This window comes from Cottoperca gobio, unplaced genomic scaffold (assembly GCF_900634415.1).
Source record: "Cottoperca gobio unplaced genomic scaffold, fCotGob3.1 fCotGob3_70arrow_ctg1, whole genome shotgun sequence".
Lineage (NCBI taxonomy): Eukaryota > Metazoa > Chordata > Actinopteri > Perciformes > Bovichtidae > Cottoperca > Cottoperca gobio.
The window spans coordinates 499,768-520,435 of record NW_021167062.1 but is presented as its reverse complement, the minus strand read 5'-3'; the positions used below and the strand labels follow the sequence as shown (position 1 = coordinate 520,435).

The 20,668-nt window shown below is 44.2% G+C and overlaps 1 protein-coding gene across 3 annotated transcripts; it reads right to left on the bottom strand.

The window, feature by feature from the left end:
• Window positions 1-715: 715 nt before the first annotated feature.
• Window positions 716-20,307, bottom strand: LOC115006227 (hexokinase-1). Of its 3 annotated transcripts, XM_029428344.1 has the most exons (19): window positions 18,489-20,307; window positions 16,768-16,930; window positions 12,949-13,097; window positions 11,504-11,623; window positions 11,184-11,279; window positions 10,906-11,005; window positions 10,528-10,711; window positions 9,736-9,891; window positions 9,301-9,534; window positions 8,149-8,453; window positions 7,295-7,443; window positions 7,006-7,125; window positions 6,704-6,799; window positions 5,498-5,509; window positions 4,780-4,879; window positions 4,124-4,307; window positions 3,840-3,995; window positions 2,696-2,929; window positions 716-1,900 (listed from the first exon to the last, which is right to left on the bottom strand). In XM_029428344.1, exons 1-19 carry the CDS (start codon window positions 18,549-18,551, stop codon window positions 1,750-1,752), a joined length of 2,772 nt encoding a protein of 923 aa, XP_029284204.1. In that variant the 5' UTR covers window positions 18,552-20,307; the 3' UTR covers window positions 716-1,749. The 3 variants fall into 3 exon arrangements, with proteins under 3 accessions (XP_029284204.1, XP_029284206.1, XP_029284205.1); XM_029428345.1 differs by lacking the exon at window positions 5,498-5,509 and having other exon boundaries at window positions 1,750-1,900; window positions 18,489-18,551; XM_029428346.1 differs by lacking the exons at window positions 12,949-13,097; window positions 16,768-16,930; window positions 18,489-20,307 and adding an exon at window positions 11,924-12,306.
• Window positions 20,308-20,668: the final 361 nt, after the last annotated feature.

Below are 20,668 nucleotides of genomic sequence, written 5' to 3'. Positions count from 1 at the left end.
ATCAATTTGGCTGGATGTTGATTTGCAAAAGACGTATTTACGAAAGCCTGCACATCCAGACAAAACATACGAAGTGCTGGACAGAAGAAGAAATTGAGTCTGGGGGGGGGGTGCTGTCGCGCATTCACATTCCCTCCTCCGCTGTACTTCGCGAAGGGTGGCGACACACATCTACAGTCATGGACCTCTTCTGTACAATATATACAGCAGGGGGTCCCTGCTCCGTGCTACTCCAGTTTGGGGGTCGTTGAAGACCCCTGGTCTAGAACTTAACCCTCAAAACGTCACCGGTATTAATTAATTAAATGTTCATGGGGGCATTATCTAGTGTGCAAACTATTTCTTGCATCTTTCGTATGTTGATTTGCACACCTGATATTAACCAGTTATCTTGATACCGTTTCAAACAAACGAACGTCTGTTGTTGGAAAATCACCCTTCATGGTATCCTCTCAGATTAAAAGGACCGTGAGACTATTAGCTGGAGGTGGGGTATGTTATGAGCAATACATACTCCACCTTTTAAAACAAATAGAGCTGTCAGATCTGTATCCTGTATTGTTATTCATGCTGTACAGTCAACACCTCCACTAAGCTTCATCAGAAGCTCATTTCTTCTCCACGTGTGTCGTGTGCGTCTGCCAGTTACTGACTTCCACGTCTATATTACACGTTGCCTCTGCTGCTGCTTCATAGTTTAAGAAAGACACCAGGATTTACTCCACAACAAAATATAATTTAATGAATTCACTTTTCACTGCGTCGAACACAAATCTATATTGATGTAAAAAAAGAAAACAGAGAATAATCCAGCACTGTCCTTTGTCTTAATGTAAGGCATGCAGTCTCCACAGAGCGTTGGACATTGAAAGCTACAGGTCGTTACACACGGACACACGGACACACGGACACACGGACACTACAAAGACTCACACAAGCGCTCATAGTATCCACTCTTTTCTTGGGGCCCAATAAACATTTATTCTTTGCACATACAATGAGTATAAGTGGGATTCATCACAACACCAAAAGTATAGTAGTTCACAAATAGCAACAGGACACGGTAACATTTCCACTTCGGTCTTTTCTACCCCCCCCAGCTCTGGAGGAATAAATGGTATGGTGCTGTTGGAACACTTCAATATGTGAGATACGTTGACAGTTACACAAAAAGTGGTCAATAGCCAAGCACACTGTGTGTGGGTGTTGCACATAAATGAGGATGATTTGAACAGCCGTGACTCGTGCGTTCAACCCTTTGCAGCGAGCCCTTTGGGAAACCGGGAGTAGTTTGTACTATCGTTCGGTGAGAAGCGCAGCCTTCGTCTGGAAGTTACAATGAAATGCTGCTCGTTGTAACTCTCATAGAAAAAGTGCTGACATTTTCTTGTGTCTATGGTGCAAAATCCTTATGGCCTCTGGGATTCAAAGTGGCCTCAGCTATATAAATACAATTATATATTTGCCTCCATATAAAAATACACACAAATATTGCACGCCTAAGTATTTTAGATTTATCAGTTTACTGACAAGCTATTGAGGAAAATGTACAAACATGGAAATAATAAACCCTCTGGTGCAGTATGAATAAATACTTGGATATTGAATTTCCTATTCATGCAGCATGACTCTGGCTGGGGGGAGGGGTGGGGCAGAGGTGGAGTCACGGCTGCCAAGGGAAGATGGGAGTTGGGTGAAGTTCACGGCGGAGCAGCAGGTAGTTCTCTCGGGCAAACGGGGAAGAGTTCCTCAGTGCTGCTGTGCGTCCAGCTCTCTCTGGCGGCAGCCCACGGCAGTGATGAGGGCGGCCCCCTTACCACTGCCGTCCTCAGATAGCAGGAAGTTGACATCACATTTTGGGGCGAGTTCCTTCACCGTCTGATGGAAGATCAGAGAGAAGCTGCGGGGAGGAGAGAAACAGGAAATGAGAGATGCTTTCTAGTACAAGCGACAAACATCGCTCTCGAGCTTCACAGCTTTGATGAGCAGCAACGTAGAGAGCGAGGGGAACAACTGAAGTTTAAAGAGTTCCTCTGGGTGTTTCAGATAACTCCATCATTCTCCAATGAAACAGAGCTGAGCCTTCACTGTACATGCTGTACACTGTACAACCACATGTGCCACGGTTTCCTTTCTGTAAAAAGTGGCAAATAACTGGCAAGAAGAATGACGGGATCACAGGTGGGGGGTGCAGCACTGAGAAGAGTCATTGATACAGGTGAGAAAGAGGTTTCTGAGTTTGTTGAACAATCAAAATGGCGATTCAACATCATCTGCTGCGGAATTATTACAAAATAAATGATGCAGCAACCTTTTAGTCAGTGTTAGAATAATATGTAAAGAGTGTAAAACGTATTTCACCAGCTCGTGTTTAGCGTTCTTGCTTGATACATTTAGAATTGATTGTTTTGTGTCAACCAACTAAAAGCAATGAGTTGACTTATTATCATCTCGTTTTCTTGTCTAATTCCATTGAGATTGTTTTTATTATTATTGTCCCGTTTGTGGAGACTCACAGTTTGTACTGTGGTAGATACAAGGACTGCCCTGCCTCTTGAAGAATGCCCCCTCGTCATAAAAGATTGATTCAACAAACTTTGAAAGCCTGAAGAAATTCAATATGTAGTACTTTAGAATGATTGACCCCCTTTTCTCCCAAACACGCCCCCTATTATGTTCTCATCCCGTGTCTTACTGTGGGTGCAGCTTGTAGAGCGTGCCGTCCACGCCCACGGTAATGTCAAGGTGGTCCATTCCTCTGTTCTCACGGATCTTGTCCACCACCGCAGCCATCCCGGCTCCGCAGATCTGAGCCGCGCGGCGGGACACCGTGCCACACACCTCCTTGACGATAATACTGTCATCACAGGTGCTGTCGAGCCCCAGCTGCTGCAGGATCGCCCTGACCTGCAGCAGCGCCAGACGATCGCTGTGGAGCAGGAGGGGCAAGAGGGGGGGGAGCGTGTCAGAGGTCAGCCAACAGCAGGAGAGTCACCGGATACCTCACAGCTGCTGCCAGAGGCTAAGGTAGGCTTAAACAGTGTAAACTCAAGTCGTCACATTGCGTGCCCCTCCTCCTCCCATACCTGACTGTTATTGTGCAAGATGCCACTTTTCTGTTAACAATGCTGCTGAATCATGTGCTTATATGTGCTTATCCTCCGACTCAAACTACTGTTGTGTGTTTTAGCCTTAGACCCTATAAAAACACGTATAAATCAGATCTTTTACAGCTTTAGTGTTTCAGGTCTTTTTATTTAGTTTGTCCAACCTCCAAGCAGACAACATGGATTCCTATAATGACCTGTTTAATATACATGATGTAGATAGTCCTTCACTGTGAACATGAGGTGAGAGTTGTGTGGTTACACAGTAGTGCAGATTGATTCATAAAGGACTGCTTCGCTTTATCACACAATGATGTAAACTGCTTCTTCATGGCACTGGGAGTAAGGAGGAGCACGCTGTAGCTTTGGGTACTAATGCAAACAAACCATTCATTTCATTATTGTTTTACTAAATGGAATAAACATGCACAACACTTTGCACTGGCCCTTTAATTACAACCCACCCTCAGTTACTCGTTTACGGTTAGATATTACATCTCTGCTGTTGTTCGAATTTAATATTTTGGTAAATTGCTTTCAGCTGTATCGACTACTTTGCTTAAGTTTCCTACATTTCCCATAATGCTGCTGCTGTCAGAGGAGAAATAGATTTCTTCTTGTGTGTTAAGATCTCAGCAGTCATGTCTGTCTGTATTTTAATGTGGATTCTACCTTTTAAATTTGACAATAGTCAACAGCCCTGATGTTACACATGCGAAGGCATTCACTCACCTCTCTATCTGTGACAGGAACTTTGTCTCAAAGATGCCTCTGGTCTTCAACGTCTCGGAGATTTGTCCCCGGAAGAGGAATCCACGCCTGGTCAGATCGATCAAAATCTGCCGGACGATTTCTCCAAGGTACATCCCGCTGCACATCTTCTCATATCTGACGCGTATAAGAGACAAATCTTAGTTAGCAGTGAGATGACAGAAGCTCCACACAGAAGCATCTTCCGTGGTTTGTTTAAATCTGTAATAGAATGTGTGTTGAACTGTGAAGATGCTCAGATTCACCTTTGTTTGCCTTCGTTGAGCGAGTTCTCGTCCACCGCCTGGTCGTACTTCGTCCTGATATCATCCAGGCAGCCGTTGTCTCCAAATGCCCCCCACTCCATGTTGACGCACATGCGGCCCTCGCTTCCCTCCACTAACTCGATGTTCTTCGCCTCTTCCATGTAGCAGGCGTTACTGCCGGTCCCTGAGAGACACACAGCCCGTCAACCTCCACAACACTTCTGCTTTTGAACGTACAAATCTAAGACACGTCTGTGTATTAGTGTCTCCGATTGATGCTGTCAATGTGACAGTTCACCATCTGATTATTCACCACATACCGTCACCGTAGACTTCTCATAACAAATACTGCAGATACAGATTCTGTTAGTCTTATACTTCATGTAGAATTAGATTCCAGTGGTGGCTGTGTAGGATCTCCTCTCCTGTTTGCACACGAAGATGCACACAGCTGCACTAACAGAGCGGATTATTATAAACTAATGAAGCCGACGAGTTACATTAAAGAAAGTAGATTTAATCAGATGCATCACTTCAGTCGTTGAGGATCGAGTGCTTCATCCTGAGTAGAAGCTCCGAATGCAGAAATAAAATGCACACGCCGACACGTTTCATTAAATGTTCCTTTTAACAAGCGTGGTGGTCATTTCCCTCACCTGCGATCAGCCCCACCTCACAGTTGGGCTCCTCGTACGCACAAGTCATCATCGTCCCCACTGTGTCATTCACTATGGCGACCACATCCAGCTCAAACTCCTGCGGAAACAACCGGCGAGAAAATTAAATCACAAGTAGAAGTACGACGAAACGACGAAACTACACATCTGTGCATTACGCAAATCTCACAATTCAAGACGGATGCTTTGTGTTATAGTCCAAAAAATAATCAAATGTTCAGAGTAGAGTTACATGTCATGTTACGTTTCAGTTATTAGAATGGTACAGCTACTTTTCCTCTTTCTGTGTCGGACGATTACTTTGAAACTAAAAGATGTTAATGCATAAAATCACTTTTGTTTCCAGGAGTTCACTCAACATTAAATGTTTAGTCCACAGTTCATATCCGGGTGTTGACAGAAGGATTAATATCCGGCCTGTTAACTTTTCAACAGCCACACTGAGCACAATGCAGTTCACTCACATTCCTAAACACAATAAAATACACGAGCTGTTTCAGAGAGCTGCACGATTAACTCCAGAGGATCATCCACGTCGTCACTGATGCTGATTATACGTCTCAGAAAGGACCCACACTGCAGACACACACTCCGCCACAGTATCTGAAAGTTATGACATGCAACAATAACCACACACCGCTCCAGTCCTGCACTGCTTTACCTGTCCGTTAAGGATTTACAGTCACTTAATACTTACTGGATTCTCCATCTGAAAGGGTGAAACCGATACAAGAAGCTCAAAAGTGATGAATAAAGAAATGTGTTTAGTCATAATGAGCTGTGTGGTACGAGCCGGGCCACAGCAGGTGCTGTTAGACTGTCGGGTTACACAGCAGGGGGGCGTTAAGTGTCTTTATGCTGAACTTGTATTTCAGTCCAAAGGTGTCGGTATGACAGGATTAGCATGTAGCCACGAGATGTACCATGTAGGATGTATCATTACATCATCATGTGGTGTATTACAGGGTTCCTCTTTGTCCTGCAGTGTTTCAGTCAAAGGAACAGTTTCACTTGTATACTTGAGCAACATAACAAGCGGTAGTTCTGTACAGTAGACAAGACAAACACATCATGCCAAAGGATTTAAGATCTGAGATCATTTAATCCCATTTAAAAACATTGCTGCAGAGGGTTATTTTAAATCCAAAGTCAGCTGCATCTATCGTTTAGTCAAACCTTTTAAATGTGGCTCTCAAAGCAACATGAGACAACACGCTGAGTGGTGCATTGGTCCGTTTATGAAGTCTTTGTCAACACATCAGCAAATCAGCAGTCAGAGGTTCATTAAAATATCAGGAAAATGTCACATTGATACTGTACGGGAGGGGTGGGGAACTAGGCTCACTGGCCTTTAACTTCCACAAAGAACTAATCGTTCGTACATTTCTCCTGGAAAGTGCGACATTCCACATCCACATTTCTCTGTTTTACACTCGCCACGCTGCGTTCACTGACGTCAACGACCGTCTTGTTTAATATTGAAGTTTTTTTGACATGACGTGACCACGTGATGACACGTTCCGCTCGTGTTGTGTTCAGGGACAGTCGATTTATTCTATTGCCGTCTAGATTTTTTGGTTTTTTTTTCTAGTGTATTTTTTTGCGCGTGTTTATGAACTACCTCCGGGCCGTATACGGAGGATCCCCACCCCTGCTGTACGGGATGGATAGTCGAGAAATCTCTAATCGAACATTACTCAACCGTTTAAAGCTTACTTTGAGCAAACCCTAACTAAAAATTATACTATTTCATTTCCTAACTTTCTCTCAATGGCAGTAAAACTGATTGGATAAAATGTTACGCGTTGAAAGCCATCGACACATTTGTGTGGGTGTGTCTGCGCTTTAGTTCTAGTAACATACTACTTAATGATGATCAGTTAGACTTCCTGTTTGTAATTACCTCTTTCCTCTTGATCGCGTCCCGGAGAAGCTCCACCACATCTTCACCCTCACAGTCTGTGGCCTTGAAGCCTTTGGTCCAGGTTACGAGAATACCCTGCAGAGCACATGACAGTTACTGGAACATATCAAGCCGTGTTTGGAGGGTACAACACTCCAATAACACTGTAGGTGACACGTTAGAGCAGCCGTCGCACTTTGAGGTCAACTGAAACCCTGAACAGCGGGGAAAATATGGACGGAGACAACAGATTAGTTATGCTAATATATCTTTTATTTTTAGATGACTGATGGAGAACATACCGCGTCCAAGCTGGTCTGATGGCAGGGGAAGGAGAAGGTGAAACCCAGCGGCAGGCGAGCACTTTTCATTCCCATGTAGTCCAGGAAATCTGAGATGCAGTGCACGATGTGGTCAAAGAGCTGGAAGGAGACAAGCTGTCAGTGGTTTGTATTCTGGGAGACATGGTTAGTTAGATGCGTCGTTTATGTGTCTTCCATATTACACAGAGATGGGAGTAAATGTGTCAAAAGTAAGTACAGGAGCAGAAACCCAGCGAGTAAGCATGAAATCGTCAAAGTAAATCATCACCTCTTCTCCTGTGCCCTGCATGACTTCTATGGGAATGGCGTAGATTTTGTTATGCATCTCCACCGATCGCTTCTTCCCGCTGCGAATCTTTACCAGAAGCACGCGGAAGTTTGTCCCTCCGAGGTCCAGAGCGAGGAAATCTCCGTTTTCTGTATCGCAAGAATTGTGAGTTTAAGGACCTGAACTGAACTGAATGTGTGACCACTGAAGACGTTCTTACGTTGTTTTGATTTAGCTTTAGAAGAAACGCTGCTGCTTAAATGGTACAGTTTCAAAGCACAGGAGTCTACTTCGACTGGAACATGTCTGAACGTGATGTTAACCTCACATACAAGATGACAGTTTGAGCCTGAAGCAAGTAATCATTTAATACAATGTGGAAGAACCTGAGTCACTGCCAGGTAGACAAACTCTGCTTGTAGTGCGAACTAGGGAGCCTCAACTGAACTTGAGTCTGTCAGTCACCTGCCATAAACTACGGCAACGACCATTGTGGAGAATTTACTTCAAGTCGTGTCACCTCTTGGATGTAGTCATGTGTTAAAACCCTGAACTGGTAACATGGTGCAAACACTCTGATTCACAGAAGTGAGTGATCCTGATGCTTTGTGATGGAATACTTGCTGTGTGATATAACGCAGCAGATTGATTCCCATCAGGAGAATATTATATTTTATAAAAGTAATAATTCGCAGGCTCCTGGTGAGTCTGGTTCCACCTGCTCCTTATGGATGGATGTGCTGGTATGTTATGGAAAGTAGTTTCATCTTTATAGGTGAATAAGCTTCGCATGTAGAAGTTGCACCGCAGGTTCCTCCCCTCCCACCCGTCTGCATATCATTATCTTTAGTCACCTGTTCCATCAGGTGTTCTTCGGACAAAAGTCGGCAACATCTTGACCGTAGCTTCCTCGTGGCTGCTCTTCTTGAGGCCTCTTTCGATCTCCACCCTCATGCGTTTCTTCACTTCTAACAGCTGCGCTTTGCTCAGCCGGAACTCTGCCATCGTCTGCTGAATCTGGCGAGCCTGCTCCGTCAAACGGTACGCCACTGCTGTCACCATGGCAGCGCCTTTCGCACTCCCACTCTCAGACAGCAGGAAGCGGACATCTGAGTCTGGTACCAAGCGACGCACTGTCTTGTGCAGACGGCGGGCGTATCTGTTCAGAGAGTAGAAGATGTCCTAATGAGAGAGGCTCACAAGAACCAAATACTAAATGCTGATATATGCTGATCATAAAACCAACCGCCTTGGTATGTGGTCATAGAGGAAGCTACGGTGTTTGAGATAACTACGTCGTATTTCTCACATGCTTACATCTTTTCACCGTGAACTGAAACTATTTTGAGAAAATTGCTACTGTACTTTTATTATTATTATTATTATTATTATTATTATTATTATTATTATTATTATTATTATATATTATATATTATTATTATTATTATTATATATTGTAAGCACCAGGAGAAATAATCAAATTGATGTTCAAAGAAATTACCTTTTATTTAAATGTGTATATATATATATATATAAAATAAAAGGTAATTTCTTTGAACATCAATTTGATTATTTCAGCATCCCCATACTATAAATACCTTTTATTAGAAAACATCCAGATTATTGTAATGATGATATTTAATAATTGAACTAGTTTGTCGAGTCAATTTATATTTATATAACCCAATATCACAAATGTTGTTTCAGTTTGTTCAGAATCATCTATTTGAAGACGGTCACGTCACAGTTACCTGCAGCTGAATACACAATAATGTTGAATGGTCTTTGTGAGCAGGAGGTTTGTGTTAGTTTTTCTAAGACTGCGTCTGTTGTGCATCCTCTATATTCCTCAGGGACCTCTAAGTATCTCATTCTAGTTGTTATGGTTGTTGTTTTTTGGGGAGGGGGGCATTTAGGCACACATGAAGACTAATGTAGAGACATGAAATCACAACATCCAACACTCAGCGTTACTGTTCTCGCTCTTCTCTGTAAACAATACTCACTGAGGGTGCATCTTGTAGAGAGACCCGTCGATGCCCACTGTGGTGCGTAGGCGTGCGACGCCTTTGTTTTCCTTGAGGCGAGAGAGGATGCCTCCCAGCGTTGCAGCAATTAGATTTGCCGAGCGGAAGGATACGATGGTGCACACGTGCTGCACGGCCAGACAGTCTTCATCAGAAGGCTCCACCCCGAGCCTCGTCAGGATCTCCATGCATTTCTTCAGCCCTTCTTTAGTCCTAAATGACGAGCATTTTGTGTTATTAAAGATCTAATCCCTGCTGTTGGAGAAAAGCAGTAAACCAGCTGATGATCATGTATTTGTCCTTAAAGGGTGAAAACAAGCTTTATTGTGTAAATCCTTTGAGAACTTTCTGCTTCTACGTCAACCCGGAGAAAACGAGACCATATTGTTCTCTTGTGCATTACTTCACGCTCACTTTTCAATTGCAGAAACATGTTTCGTCTCAATCTTTCCTTTGGTCAGGAGCTCGGGGGTTATCCTTCCCTCAAACAGCAGTCCCTCTTTGGCCATCTTGACCAGGATGAGTCGGACCAGCTCCCCCATGTACATCCCACTGGCCATCTTTTCAAACCTGAGCAGAGAGAAACACAGCAGCCTTGTTAGATGACGTGTCACGGATACAGTTCGCATTAGTCATCCCGTCTTCAAAGGCCTGCAGTACAGTTGACATGCTGCTATTGCTTGGGAGGATACCGTTTTAGAAGACCTGTAACCTCTTTCTCTATTTCTAGCAAGAGAAACACATCTTTTAGTTGAACACTGTGTTCACAATAACCCAGAATGGGCGGTCGGGTCCCCAGGAAATCACAGCTTTGTTGTAGTACAGCTACATAATTAAGAACGTGACATTAACTGTACTGTACAGTGCTATACATTTAAATGTACAAATCAAAAGCACGTAAGCCACATGGCATCCTTTTTAAAGTGTGTGTACTGCACTTTCAGGGACACGTACCAGATGGTGGCTATTTGTTGCATGTTAAAATAAGACTTAAGCTCCATTTTAAATCTCATGTATTGTATGTATTCCACAGTTTGAGGAGTATCCCCTATCACAGGGGTATCCTACAGTTCTAGAACTAGAATCCCTGAACCAGGAAAACATGTGTGTTGAAATGTCAGTCTTCAGTCTGCAGGTACAGATGTTTTCACGCAGGACATTTCTCAGAAAGACTTGAAGAAATAAAGCTTTGAAGGAAAATCTTACAGCTGCTTTCCTGGGTTGATGGAGCCTCTGTCGATCTCACGGTCAAACTCTGTGCGGATGTCCTCTATGGACCCGTCATCCCCGAAGGCCCCCCACTCGGTGTTGATACACATCCGGCCTTCGTCTCCTTCCACCAGGTCAATGTGACGCAATTCCTCCATGTAGCAGGCGTTTGTTCCCGTTCCTGAAAGGATGCAGATGGGCTAGGGTTATAATACCTTTGGCGCCCCCACATGTAGAACTGTGTTCATGGTACTGGAAGGTGGGAAGTCATTTCTTCCCACAGTAGACGCAGCACCGGTTCCCCCCTTTTCATATAATCTACTTTATTATTCGTCCTTGCAAAGCTCTTTAAGGAAATGCAGTCTGAGTGCTTACCTATGATGATGCCCACTTCACAGCGCTGGTCGTCAAATCCACAAGTCATCATGGTGCCAACTGTGTCATTCACAACCGCCATGATGTCCGCTTCATAGTCCTGCAGAAACAACAAAGTCAAAGTCATCACTAGGTTTGGACTGACATTTAAAACAGTGAACAATGATTGTTGGAACACAAACGTATTGCGTTATGAAAAGGCCGCTGCGGTTGGTGTATTCTGAAACACCTCAAACAAATGGATGTTTTGTGTCCCAACGGTTTAAAACAGAACTCACTCCTCGTTTCTCGATGGCCTTGTTCAGAAGACTCACAACGTCCATGCCTTCGACACCGCTGGCTTTAAACTTCTTGGTCCACGTCAGTAAGACCGCCTGTAAAACAAGCACCGGCTGTAATTTACAGTTAACGGGTTTGGCACGTCCAACATGTCGGTCCATTGCTATTCCAACCGCGGCATCACATTTACAACACATAATACTTTTTCATTAAGGTACTGAGAGTATTCCATCATTTGCTTATGTTTCATAGACGAGATCAAAGAAAATGTCTGGAAGTTGACGAGTTCTCCCTTTAACTTGTAAACTTAAGTGTTTACCTCGTCTAGTTTGGTTTGGGCACACGGGAACGAGAACGTGAATCCTACAGGAAGCTTTTTATCCTTGATTTTCTGCTTCTCCATGAAATCGCCGAGGCAATCTGCAACATGGCCGAAGAGCTGCGGACAGAAAACATAACAAGATACCAAACCAAAGGTTTGACCAACATGTTCCCAAACATTTGACTTTAGAATAAGAAGTTCATGAGCTACTCTCTCATGACGGATCCCTGACAGACTCAGGTGTGTTACTTACTGCTAATGCAACAGCCATACATTCTACCGTCATATAATAATCATTTTAATTTAAACTATCGTGTCACATTAAGATACAACACTTATATTATATATTATATATATATATATATATATATATATAATTTTTACATTTGAACCAAATCGCTCTGTATTAGAACAAACCTGTTCATGGAGCACGTGTAACATTTGTGTGCAGCTGTCTTCTTGACGTTTCATTAAACAGCATCTGTCTTTGCTCGGTGTGTGTAAGTCATGGTCTGAACCAATCACACGGCCTCCGACAGTCTCATGTTTTGGTTATCGTGTTACTATACGACGGCCAGCTGTCCTCTACGATTTCAGTGAAGGTCAGCGTGGCTCTGACTTCACTGTCATTACGCTCAGCGCTGTTGAGAGGTTTATCTTACAGCCTCAGCCTGACCTTGATACTACGGCGCTCCGTATGCAGAGAAACACACTGAACGTTTAGAGGTGAAGCCGTCGACCTCGTCGTGCAGCGATAAGTATGTGTTGATGACGAGGATTAACACACGTGGACACTTCAGAGATTAACTCTGTCCAGCTTTTAGCAGGAACCAGGTCTCTTTAGGAAATAACCAGAACTCTGATGATGATGAGAGAGAGAGAGAGAGAGAGAGAGAGAGAGAGAGAGCAGAGAGAGAGAGAGAGAGAGAAGAGAGAGAGAGAGAGAGAGAGAGACTAGAGAGAGAGAGAGAGAGAGAGAAGAGAGAGAGAGAGAGAGATAGATACAGAGAGAGAGAGACAGGAGAGAGATAGAGAGAGAGAGAGACAAGAGAGATAGAGGAGACAAGAAGTAGATAGAGAGAGAGAGACAGATAAAATAGAGAGACCATACAATATATATTAGAGAGAAGAGATAATAGAAGGAGAGAGATACATATATATATGAGAAGATTAGTATCTCCCGAATCATATATATATCTAGATCATATATCTCTATCCTCTCTACCATTCTCCTCTCTCGGACTAATAGATTACTAAGCGATTATATCCGAAATATAACAAAGATATATATATACTATACAGATAGACACACCAACACCAACAGACAACAGAATGTTAAATAATTAATACATTAAATATAGAAGGTGGGGAAGAAAGAAAGGGAGCGGGAGGGAGAGAGAGACAGGGGGGAGATATAACAAGATGGAGATGGTTGTGTTTACCCGTGACCCGCTGCCGTGGATGATGTCATCAGGGGTCTCGTAGACCTGGCTCTCCATTTGAACCGGCTGCTTTTTGTCCTGCGTCACTTTGACCCGCAGGATCCGAAAGTTCGACCCCCCGAGGTCCAGAGCAATGAAGTCCCCCTTTTCTGCCAGAATATAAATACAGATAAACGTTAGAGACTTTAACATCTCTGAGAATCTTTGTATTTCATTTCAGTGCTTATTACTACGGAAAATAACTTCTGTGGATCAATCTTTAGTTTCATCTTCTGTTCTTATCACGTTATGTAATGTCATTGGGTCGTGGTGCACCTCTGCCTCTTGTGGCCGAACATAGTACTACAACAACATTTCCTTTGGCATCATTAGTTTTTTCTTTTCTCTCTTGCCTCTCAGGTTTTATGTATTTTGATTTCTCCCCAGCGACTATCAGCCCAGCCTGTAACTAGTTCTGTAATGTCGACTTCCTTCACATTCTCTGTCTCCCTGTACTGCTCCTCAAGTCCATCATCACTTCCTTAAAGTAAAAGAGCTTTTAGTTCAGCAAGAACCAAAACACTTGCTGCAGGTAAAAAGTAAACCACACGTCTGTGCTTGTGGCTGCGCTCTCGGCCCAAAGAAGGGTGTAATCAAGGCTCTATTATTAACACTGGCACGACACTCGATGCTTCGTCACGCTCATTTGTCTTACTTTTGACCAACCGGTACTGCGAAGTAAGTCACGGCAGATCTCTGCAGAATATAAAACACTCGACTCGTGTTTAAGCTTGGCAACAACCTCAAACGCTGAAAAAGGGAAGTTCCCGTTAAGAAAGAGAAGACACACAAACAAAATGAGCGTATTTTAAGTCATGTGCACAGAGCCAGCGCTGAAGCGAAGGTTTCATCTGATGGAAACAGGTCATTTCATTATTCCATCACAAACACACACACCTCGTTTCTAATCTGGGATGTGTAGCTCCGTATCTCTCTTTACAAACGGCTCGATGGAGTTGATTGGGATTTGAAGGATTACTTTAGCTTGCAGGCTTTTATCGGACACTGATCTCGAGTGAGTTGCAATGAGAGGAGACGGATTGAGTTTCTCGGCGCAGGACACGTGACGGTGTGTGTGGATGTGCATTCACTGTCGCAGGGGTCAGACGTGTTAGAAGCAAACTTCCTGCCTCGCAACATAACAATGTTCTTCATCTAGTGCCACCAGGACTGTAGTGTTTGCTGCATTGTGCTATTTATTTCCATGACCTGAGTGGAATGAAATGTGACCGGCGCCTGACACATAGAAGTGCTCCTGATTGCTGCAGAGCACGTGTCCAGTTTGAAGTCTCTGTCCCGCTTTAACCTCTGTGCTAAGTGTCTGTACATGTTGGCTTCTCTGTATTTATTACACTAGTTTTATAATTAAGCCCTTCAAGCTTAGTGTTGCACTAACACAGACAGGAGAAGGCTGTTCCCTGAGTCATAAACCTGTCTTATGAAAGACTCAAAGAAGCAAAGACAAAGATTTAATATAATTAGACGGCAGAAATGTGGTTATCATAAATTTAATCCTGGCAACAAACCCGGGGGGTTACTCAGGTTTCAAGAGATATAATTCCCAGAAGCAGGAGCAGCTAGCGTTCAGATCCCTAAAAGTATCATATCCAGCTTTGTTTTCTGCGCACTTTCCCAGAGAACTTGTGAATCTGAACAAGAAGCACACTTGACTACAGAGCATTGCTTGCACGGTGAGCCCGCCCTTTAGTGTGGTCATGTCTGGCTGAACGCTGAACCTCTGAGACGCCTCACGTCTGCAGTCTGGCTCCTGCAGCTCACATACGTTGTGGGGCACAGAGGGACTTTGGCTGCAGCTGGTCACCAGTGTTGGAGTTGGACTAAAACACTGAATTGTAACGTTGCGTAGCCAAATATGTTGCCGCAGAGTCTCTGAATATCATCAATGGACGTAAAGCAATAATACTTTGATCACCAATCGACTGATGGAATCCTTCAGCTGAAATATAAAGTGCTTCAGGAGTGAGTCCTGGCGCTTTCGTTTCCCTCGTCTCCACTTCAATGCGAGATCCCTGAAATACGGTTGTTACACAAGCTTAAGAGATTTTAACGTTTTGTTCTAACCAGATGAAATGCGTCACTAAATACCCAAAAAAAAACCTCGATGCTGGCAGAGAACCGGCTCGGCTTTAGATGTGAATCTCACAGCTGAGCTGAGGGAGATTTGGTTTCGTGGATATTTAGCACATTAAAAATAACTTTGCTTTCATTCATTTTGTATTTCTTGTAAGAACTTTATTGTCCCCTCGAAGCGTTCGATCATTAAACTATCCTGAAATTAAATTCAGAGTTTGTTTCTTTATTACAGTCACCCACAATAAATAAATAATAATTAGAATTGTCAGGCTGTAAAATGCTTGTTTGTGTCTTTTTATATGTTATTTTATTATAAATATAAAGTTAATTTATGATAAATATAAAGTTAATTGTTTGAGGAAAGGAGAATATGTAGGATCATATAAGTGTATTGTTTTTTACTTGTCATTTTAAAATCTCAATCTAGTTTACTATATTAACTCAAAGTACTGTTACAGCTTTTCATACCAGCTTTCTTTTTAGTTTCCTTTAAATAAATTTAAAAATATATATTTATTTATATTTCTCTCACATTTCATATATAAATATTTGTAAATATAGATTTCACTGATGCATTGTTGACATTATGATAGACTCCTCATCTAATGGCGATGACTGTAATTAAATGCTGAAGTTAGTTTATTCATCATGACGTCTCCCCCAGGGAGAGATCATGACGCCTCCCCCAGGGAGAGTTGAGCTGTGTAAGTGTTCGTCGTGTGTTCCTGCCGTCTGACTGATCATCAGGAATATTTCATGTGCAGAAGCTCAATGATAAAAGCCCTCTGAACTCCGATGAGCGACATTAATAACAGGAGTTCTGCTGCATGTTGTGATGAAGATGATTCAGATCTGTCCGATCTGTTCGCCCCCCCCCCCCCCCCGAGTCCAACAACACAAAGAGGCCGACGTCACACGACAGGAACATTTCCCCGCGTCAGCACATTGTTTACAGGCTGCACGAGGCGCCGCTTCCACACGCGTACAGTACAGACCACACAAGAGACAGCAGCACTGCTCTCTACGTCTTCAGAGTGATGATGTGTCGTTGTTTAACATGTTTATTCTAGATTTGTAGTAGTTTGGTATATTATAGTGTATTCCAACTGATTATTTGTAAATGTGTATTCTATAGATACACATCTTTCTAGTGTTTATGTAAATACTAACTATTCTTTACTCCTGTAACAAACATCATGCCTCACACTGACTTGTGTTAGTTCATTATTATGGTCACGAGATTCTTACATTTCGTAAACTCGTAATAATCCTGTTTGCATATTAATTGTGCATTATTCCCTGGTCACCTTGGTGTGTTGATTAAATATAAATAAATGATTGACTTTAATATTGTTTGCTGAATCAAAGAACTCATCCTGACGAGGAACACGTCAGAGCTTCCTGCAGTCACAGGACACCAGGAAGTGATGCAGGTAATTCAATATTTAACTTCCACTTTAATATTTCAAAGAGAACATGACCAGAGCACGACATATTAAAACTAATGCTTTACACGGACTCCAAATCCCAAATGTTCTCCTCTGCTCACTTTTTGCAATGTTTTGAAACCCCAAAAAAAGCTAAAAGTGAACTTGGCCTTTTGCCCCGAAAGGATAAAAGAATGGTCCTATCGTAAGTGTAATAGGACACTAAGAGTCCGATGATTGTGGGACGTGAGCACCGTACCTGATCCGTCAGGGATGGACCTGACGAAGGTGGGCAGCATCTTGACGGTGGCGGTGGGGCTGGTGTCCCGGCCGAGCCCGTTCTCCATTTCCCTGCGGAAACGGTGCATGATGTCCTTCACCGTCTCATCCGAGAAACGCATGGAGTACAGGTACTTATCGATCTGAGGAGCAGGCACAGGACACACACGGGGTGTCAGGCCAGACCAGGAAGTAGAACCAGGTAAACACGACACAACATTTGTAAAACACAAGTTGTTCAAGATCTCTTGTGCTTTTATATAAAAAACTAAAACAGCAGCATTGCACGCACTGTAGTGCCACACATCTCATTAATGGAACGGTTGTTGGGGGGGATTTGCGCTGCACAATCACTGTTGTTGTTACATAATCACACAGCACAGGCCATCGGGCACGACACAGCTCTGATCTGTTCTGTGCCAAGAAACGGGTTCCACACATTTGTCCCTCGTCAGGCTTCTCCGTGAGGCGTCACAAGTGGAGTCTGCACGCTTTCTGCTCCGGTCACTGCAGACCTTGTGAGGCTTTGATCATGTTGTCGTTCATGCTTTTCTTTTTGGGGCATGACATGCAACACAGGTCCCAGGGCCAGTATCATGTTGGGATGTCGGGGTTACATGACATGCGCCGTCACCACCACAAGGCGCTCCTTTTTTTAAATTCACAAATCCTGTTTCACTTCCGTTAACACCGCGAGGAGGCCGACGCTGCCGTCCGTCCCGTTCTCGTGAATATCTCAGGAACGCATTGAGGTCATTTCTTTAAATTTGGCAGAAATGTGCAGTCGCACTTCAGGATGAACTGATTACAATTTGCTAGAGAAAGGTCAAAGGTCACTGACCTCACGAAACACGCACTCATTCGACACTTCACACAAAAGGATAAAATGATGTGATGACATTTTGGACAGACGTGGATGTAAATGTCATTTTATTTTTCTTCTTCTTTGTTTTACAATTATCGCACTTTTCTAACGGACAGAACATTATTTCAGCTTTTGCTAAATTTGAGGACATTTCTTAATATTTAGTGAACCAGATATTCACCTCACTAGAGACTGTTTCCACTATAAGTCCACTATACTGCACTGTGACATCACGCAGGACATCTTATATCTCCCACTCACCCCCCATCTCATCTGACCAGCCCCCCCCCCCTGGGAACATGTGACCAGTCTGTCATCCTTTGCAGTGGCTGGTTTCTAATGAAGGTCAGTTTCTTTACATGACCAGAGGCAAACGTGCAGCTCAGGTTTCATCTGCTGAAGAGTTAATGTTGTCTTTGCCAGAGGTAGAGAGAGAATGAGGGAGTTCATGGAGGAAAGAGAGAAAGCAGCAAAGGAGGGGGGAGATGCAGAGCTCACGACTTTCTCCCAACAGCCCCTCACAGACACCTGTCTGCTTCAGAGCCCTGGCAACAGATGTTTCTCTGAGAGGGTCTGCAGCACATCCCCACTGTCACTGATCACACCCCTCCTCAAGGACGTCAGTGTCAAACACTCCGACCCCTGAGCAAACTGACACACAATCATTGGTGTTCATCATGGCCTCCTCCTGCTCTTCCTCCTCATCCTCCTCATCCTCTCCCAGCCTGGTACGCCCCACAGGCTGAGTGCTGACATACCGGCGTCCATGGCTGCTGGCACATTACACAGCCCCCCCCACTCCAACACACAAAGGGACCACTGTCGCTAACACGAACCTTTTTGAGTTGATCATCCTTCAGCTCGGTGAAGTAGTAGGCCAGAAGCTGCGCCGCTATCATCCTGCCTGCACGTCCGCCAGGAGCTGTCACCGACTGCGAGCTGGTGGGGAGTAAAGGAGCAAGGCTGCCGTGCGGTCTCTCTCCTGCCCCCCCCTCGCTGATCTGTGACCTGAAGTGGACGAGGAAGCGGTGCAGAGCTGAGCCTCGGTGCAAGGCAAGGTTAAAAGAGTTAAAGTCTGGTGAAACAAGAGTATAGCAGTGTGGCTGCTAGTCTGCGACACACACACTTCTAGCCTCACACACACACACACACACTCACACACACTTAAACACAAACACACACAGAGGCTGGGTTTGGCCGTGTCTCCTCCCTCTCAGCTGCTAGCTCCCGGTTAGCTCTGGGGAGATGCAGCAGCTCCGAACAGGAATGGTGGTTCTGCTATGCCCTCCCCCCACCGAGAGATCTGATTGGCTGAGCTGGGGACACGAAGGAGAGGAAGGAGGGGTGGATGACAAGAGGAGGGGGCTTCTCCTATAGCAGCAGAAGAGAGAGAGAGAGGGAGGGGGGGAGCTGAAGCAGGAAGCTGCATCTGCATGATAACCTGCCGCTCTCCTCCCAGAGACTTCCCCCCCCCCCAGCCGGCACGTCTACCACGTTGCCATGGCACCCAGAGGGCAAGGCAAACACGATGATGTCATCGTCGCTGCTCCTGATGCATCACAGCTTCAGGCTGAAGGGCATTAGACAGCTGCAACATGCAACCATCTCCTAACAGCTCCACCCACACTCCACTCTTATCTCCTGCAACACTCTCCCCCCCCAAAACCACGAGAGCCATGTTCCCTTCAGCAAGGCACCCGGAGACACGCTGGTCAACGTGGCTGCACGTAATCGCTTAAAAACTACAATATGCAAAACCTGTAGAAGATCCTAAAGCACGGTTTAATCTCTGAGCTACTCTGGGGGTTCAGCTCTAACCCCAAGGATATAAAATGATTTCTGTACTCAAACACAAACTCAGTGTTTACAAATGAAAGAGGAAGAACTGGAGACAACGAAGAGAGGAATAATACTTTATCTGTTAGTGATAGTCTGGCTCAGATTACACTCTGATATGCTGGACCGAGGGAGCCGGGACATACCTGTAGACTCTTCATGCGTTCTGTAACCTCGGATGACCTGTAAGATATAACTTAGCATCGCAGCAGAAGGTGAGAGAAAGGCTTAAAGTAAAAAACAAATATAAAAGTTAAATCAAACTTAAAGCTCCTCAAACCTTAAGAATCAGCCCACGCAACCTTTGTGTCCCACAGAAGAGAAATAAAGAAGCGACTCACACTAAACTAAAGAGTTTGTGAACCAAAGCTTTGAGCAAGTCAAACAAAAGAAAACAAAGTGAATAGAAAATAATCTGAAACATTATTTACACATTTCTGTATTTGTTTATATACTAACAGTAAGACGTGTGACTTTGTACCAGGTGATTACCTACATGCAGCTCCAGGTGTAAATGAGTGACTGAGATCCTCTGGAGCAGAACGGACAGCGGATGTGTTTCACTCTTTAGTTTAGATGTTTCTCTCTCTGCTGTTTGTGGCCGGGTGGATCCGTACTCACTACTGTGAGAGTATTAACACGATCAGCACTAAACACATGTAAAGGCCAGATTCACTGTTCACTGAAACCAAACACACTATAATAACAATAACAGCTGGACCGTTGTTCTGATCCAGCAGAACTCCTTTAATCGACCTGGACCTGTAACAGTTCTAGGAGAGGAGCTGGAAGTCAGCATCCATCATTTCAGACGTCTAAACTGTGACGTCCTCTTTTAGTTAACGGGGGGTTTGAAACACGTCTTTGAATGGCTGATTAGGCCTGATGCAACAAATCCCAGCATCGCTATACATAGTCAGAGACCCCCCCCCCCCCCCCCCCCCTGTGCTCAGTTACGTCAGCACGCGCTTCGTAAATGTCTGCTGACTCAATGACGTGCAAAAGCCTCTGACGTCCTTCTTTCCACCCTGCACCGCTGTGAGTTAGGACTTCCCTTCTTGATTCCACTCTATCAGCTCTCAATACCCCCCCCCCCCCCCCCACGTGACCCCCCCTGTGACTGCATGACACGACTCCCCTGCACCATCTTTCCGCCCTCTGTGCTCCACATGAGCAGCTC

Bases quoted from the DNA above. Each gene is read 5' to 3' on its own strand.
- LOC115006227 (XM_029428344.1), bottom strand. From the start codon at position 18,551: ATGATAGCGGCGCAGCTTCTGGCCTACTACTTCACCGAGCTGAAGGAT. The intron at 13,098-16,767 runs GTACGGTGCTCA...ATATTCTGGCAG, and splicing joins GTCCATCCCTGACGGATCAG to AAAAGGGGGACTTCATTGCT. The intron at 9,892-10,527 runs GTAAGATTTTCC...CTCTCTGCTCAG, and splicing joins ATCAACCCAGGAAAGCAGCT to GTTTGAAAAGATGGCCAGTG.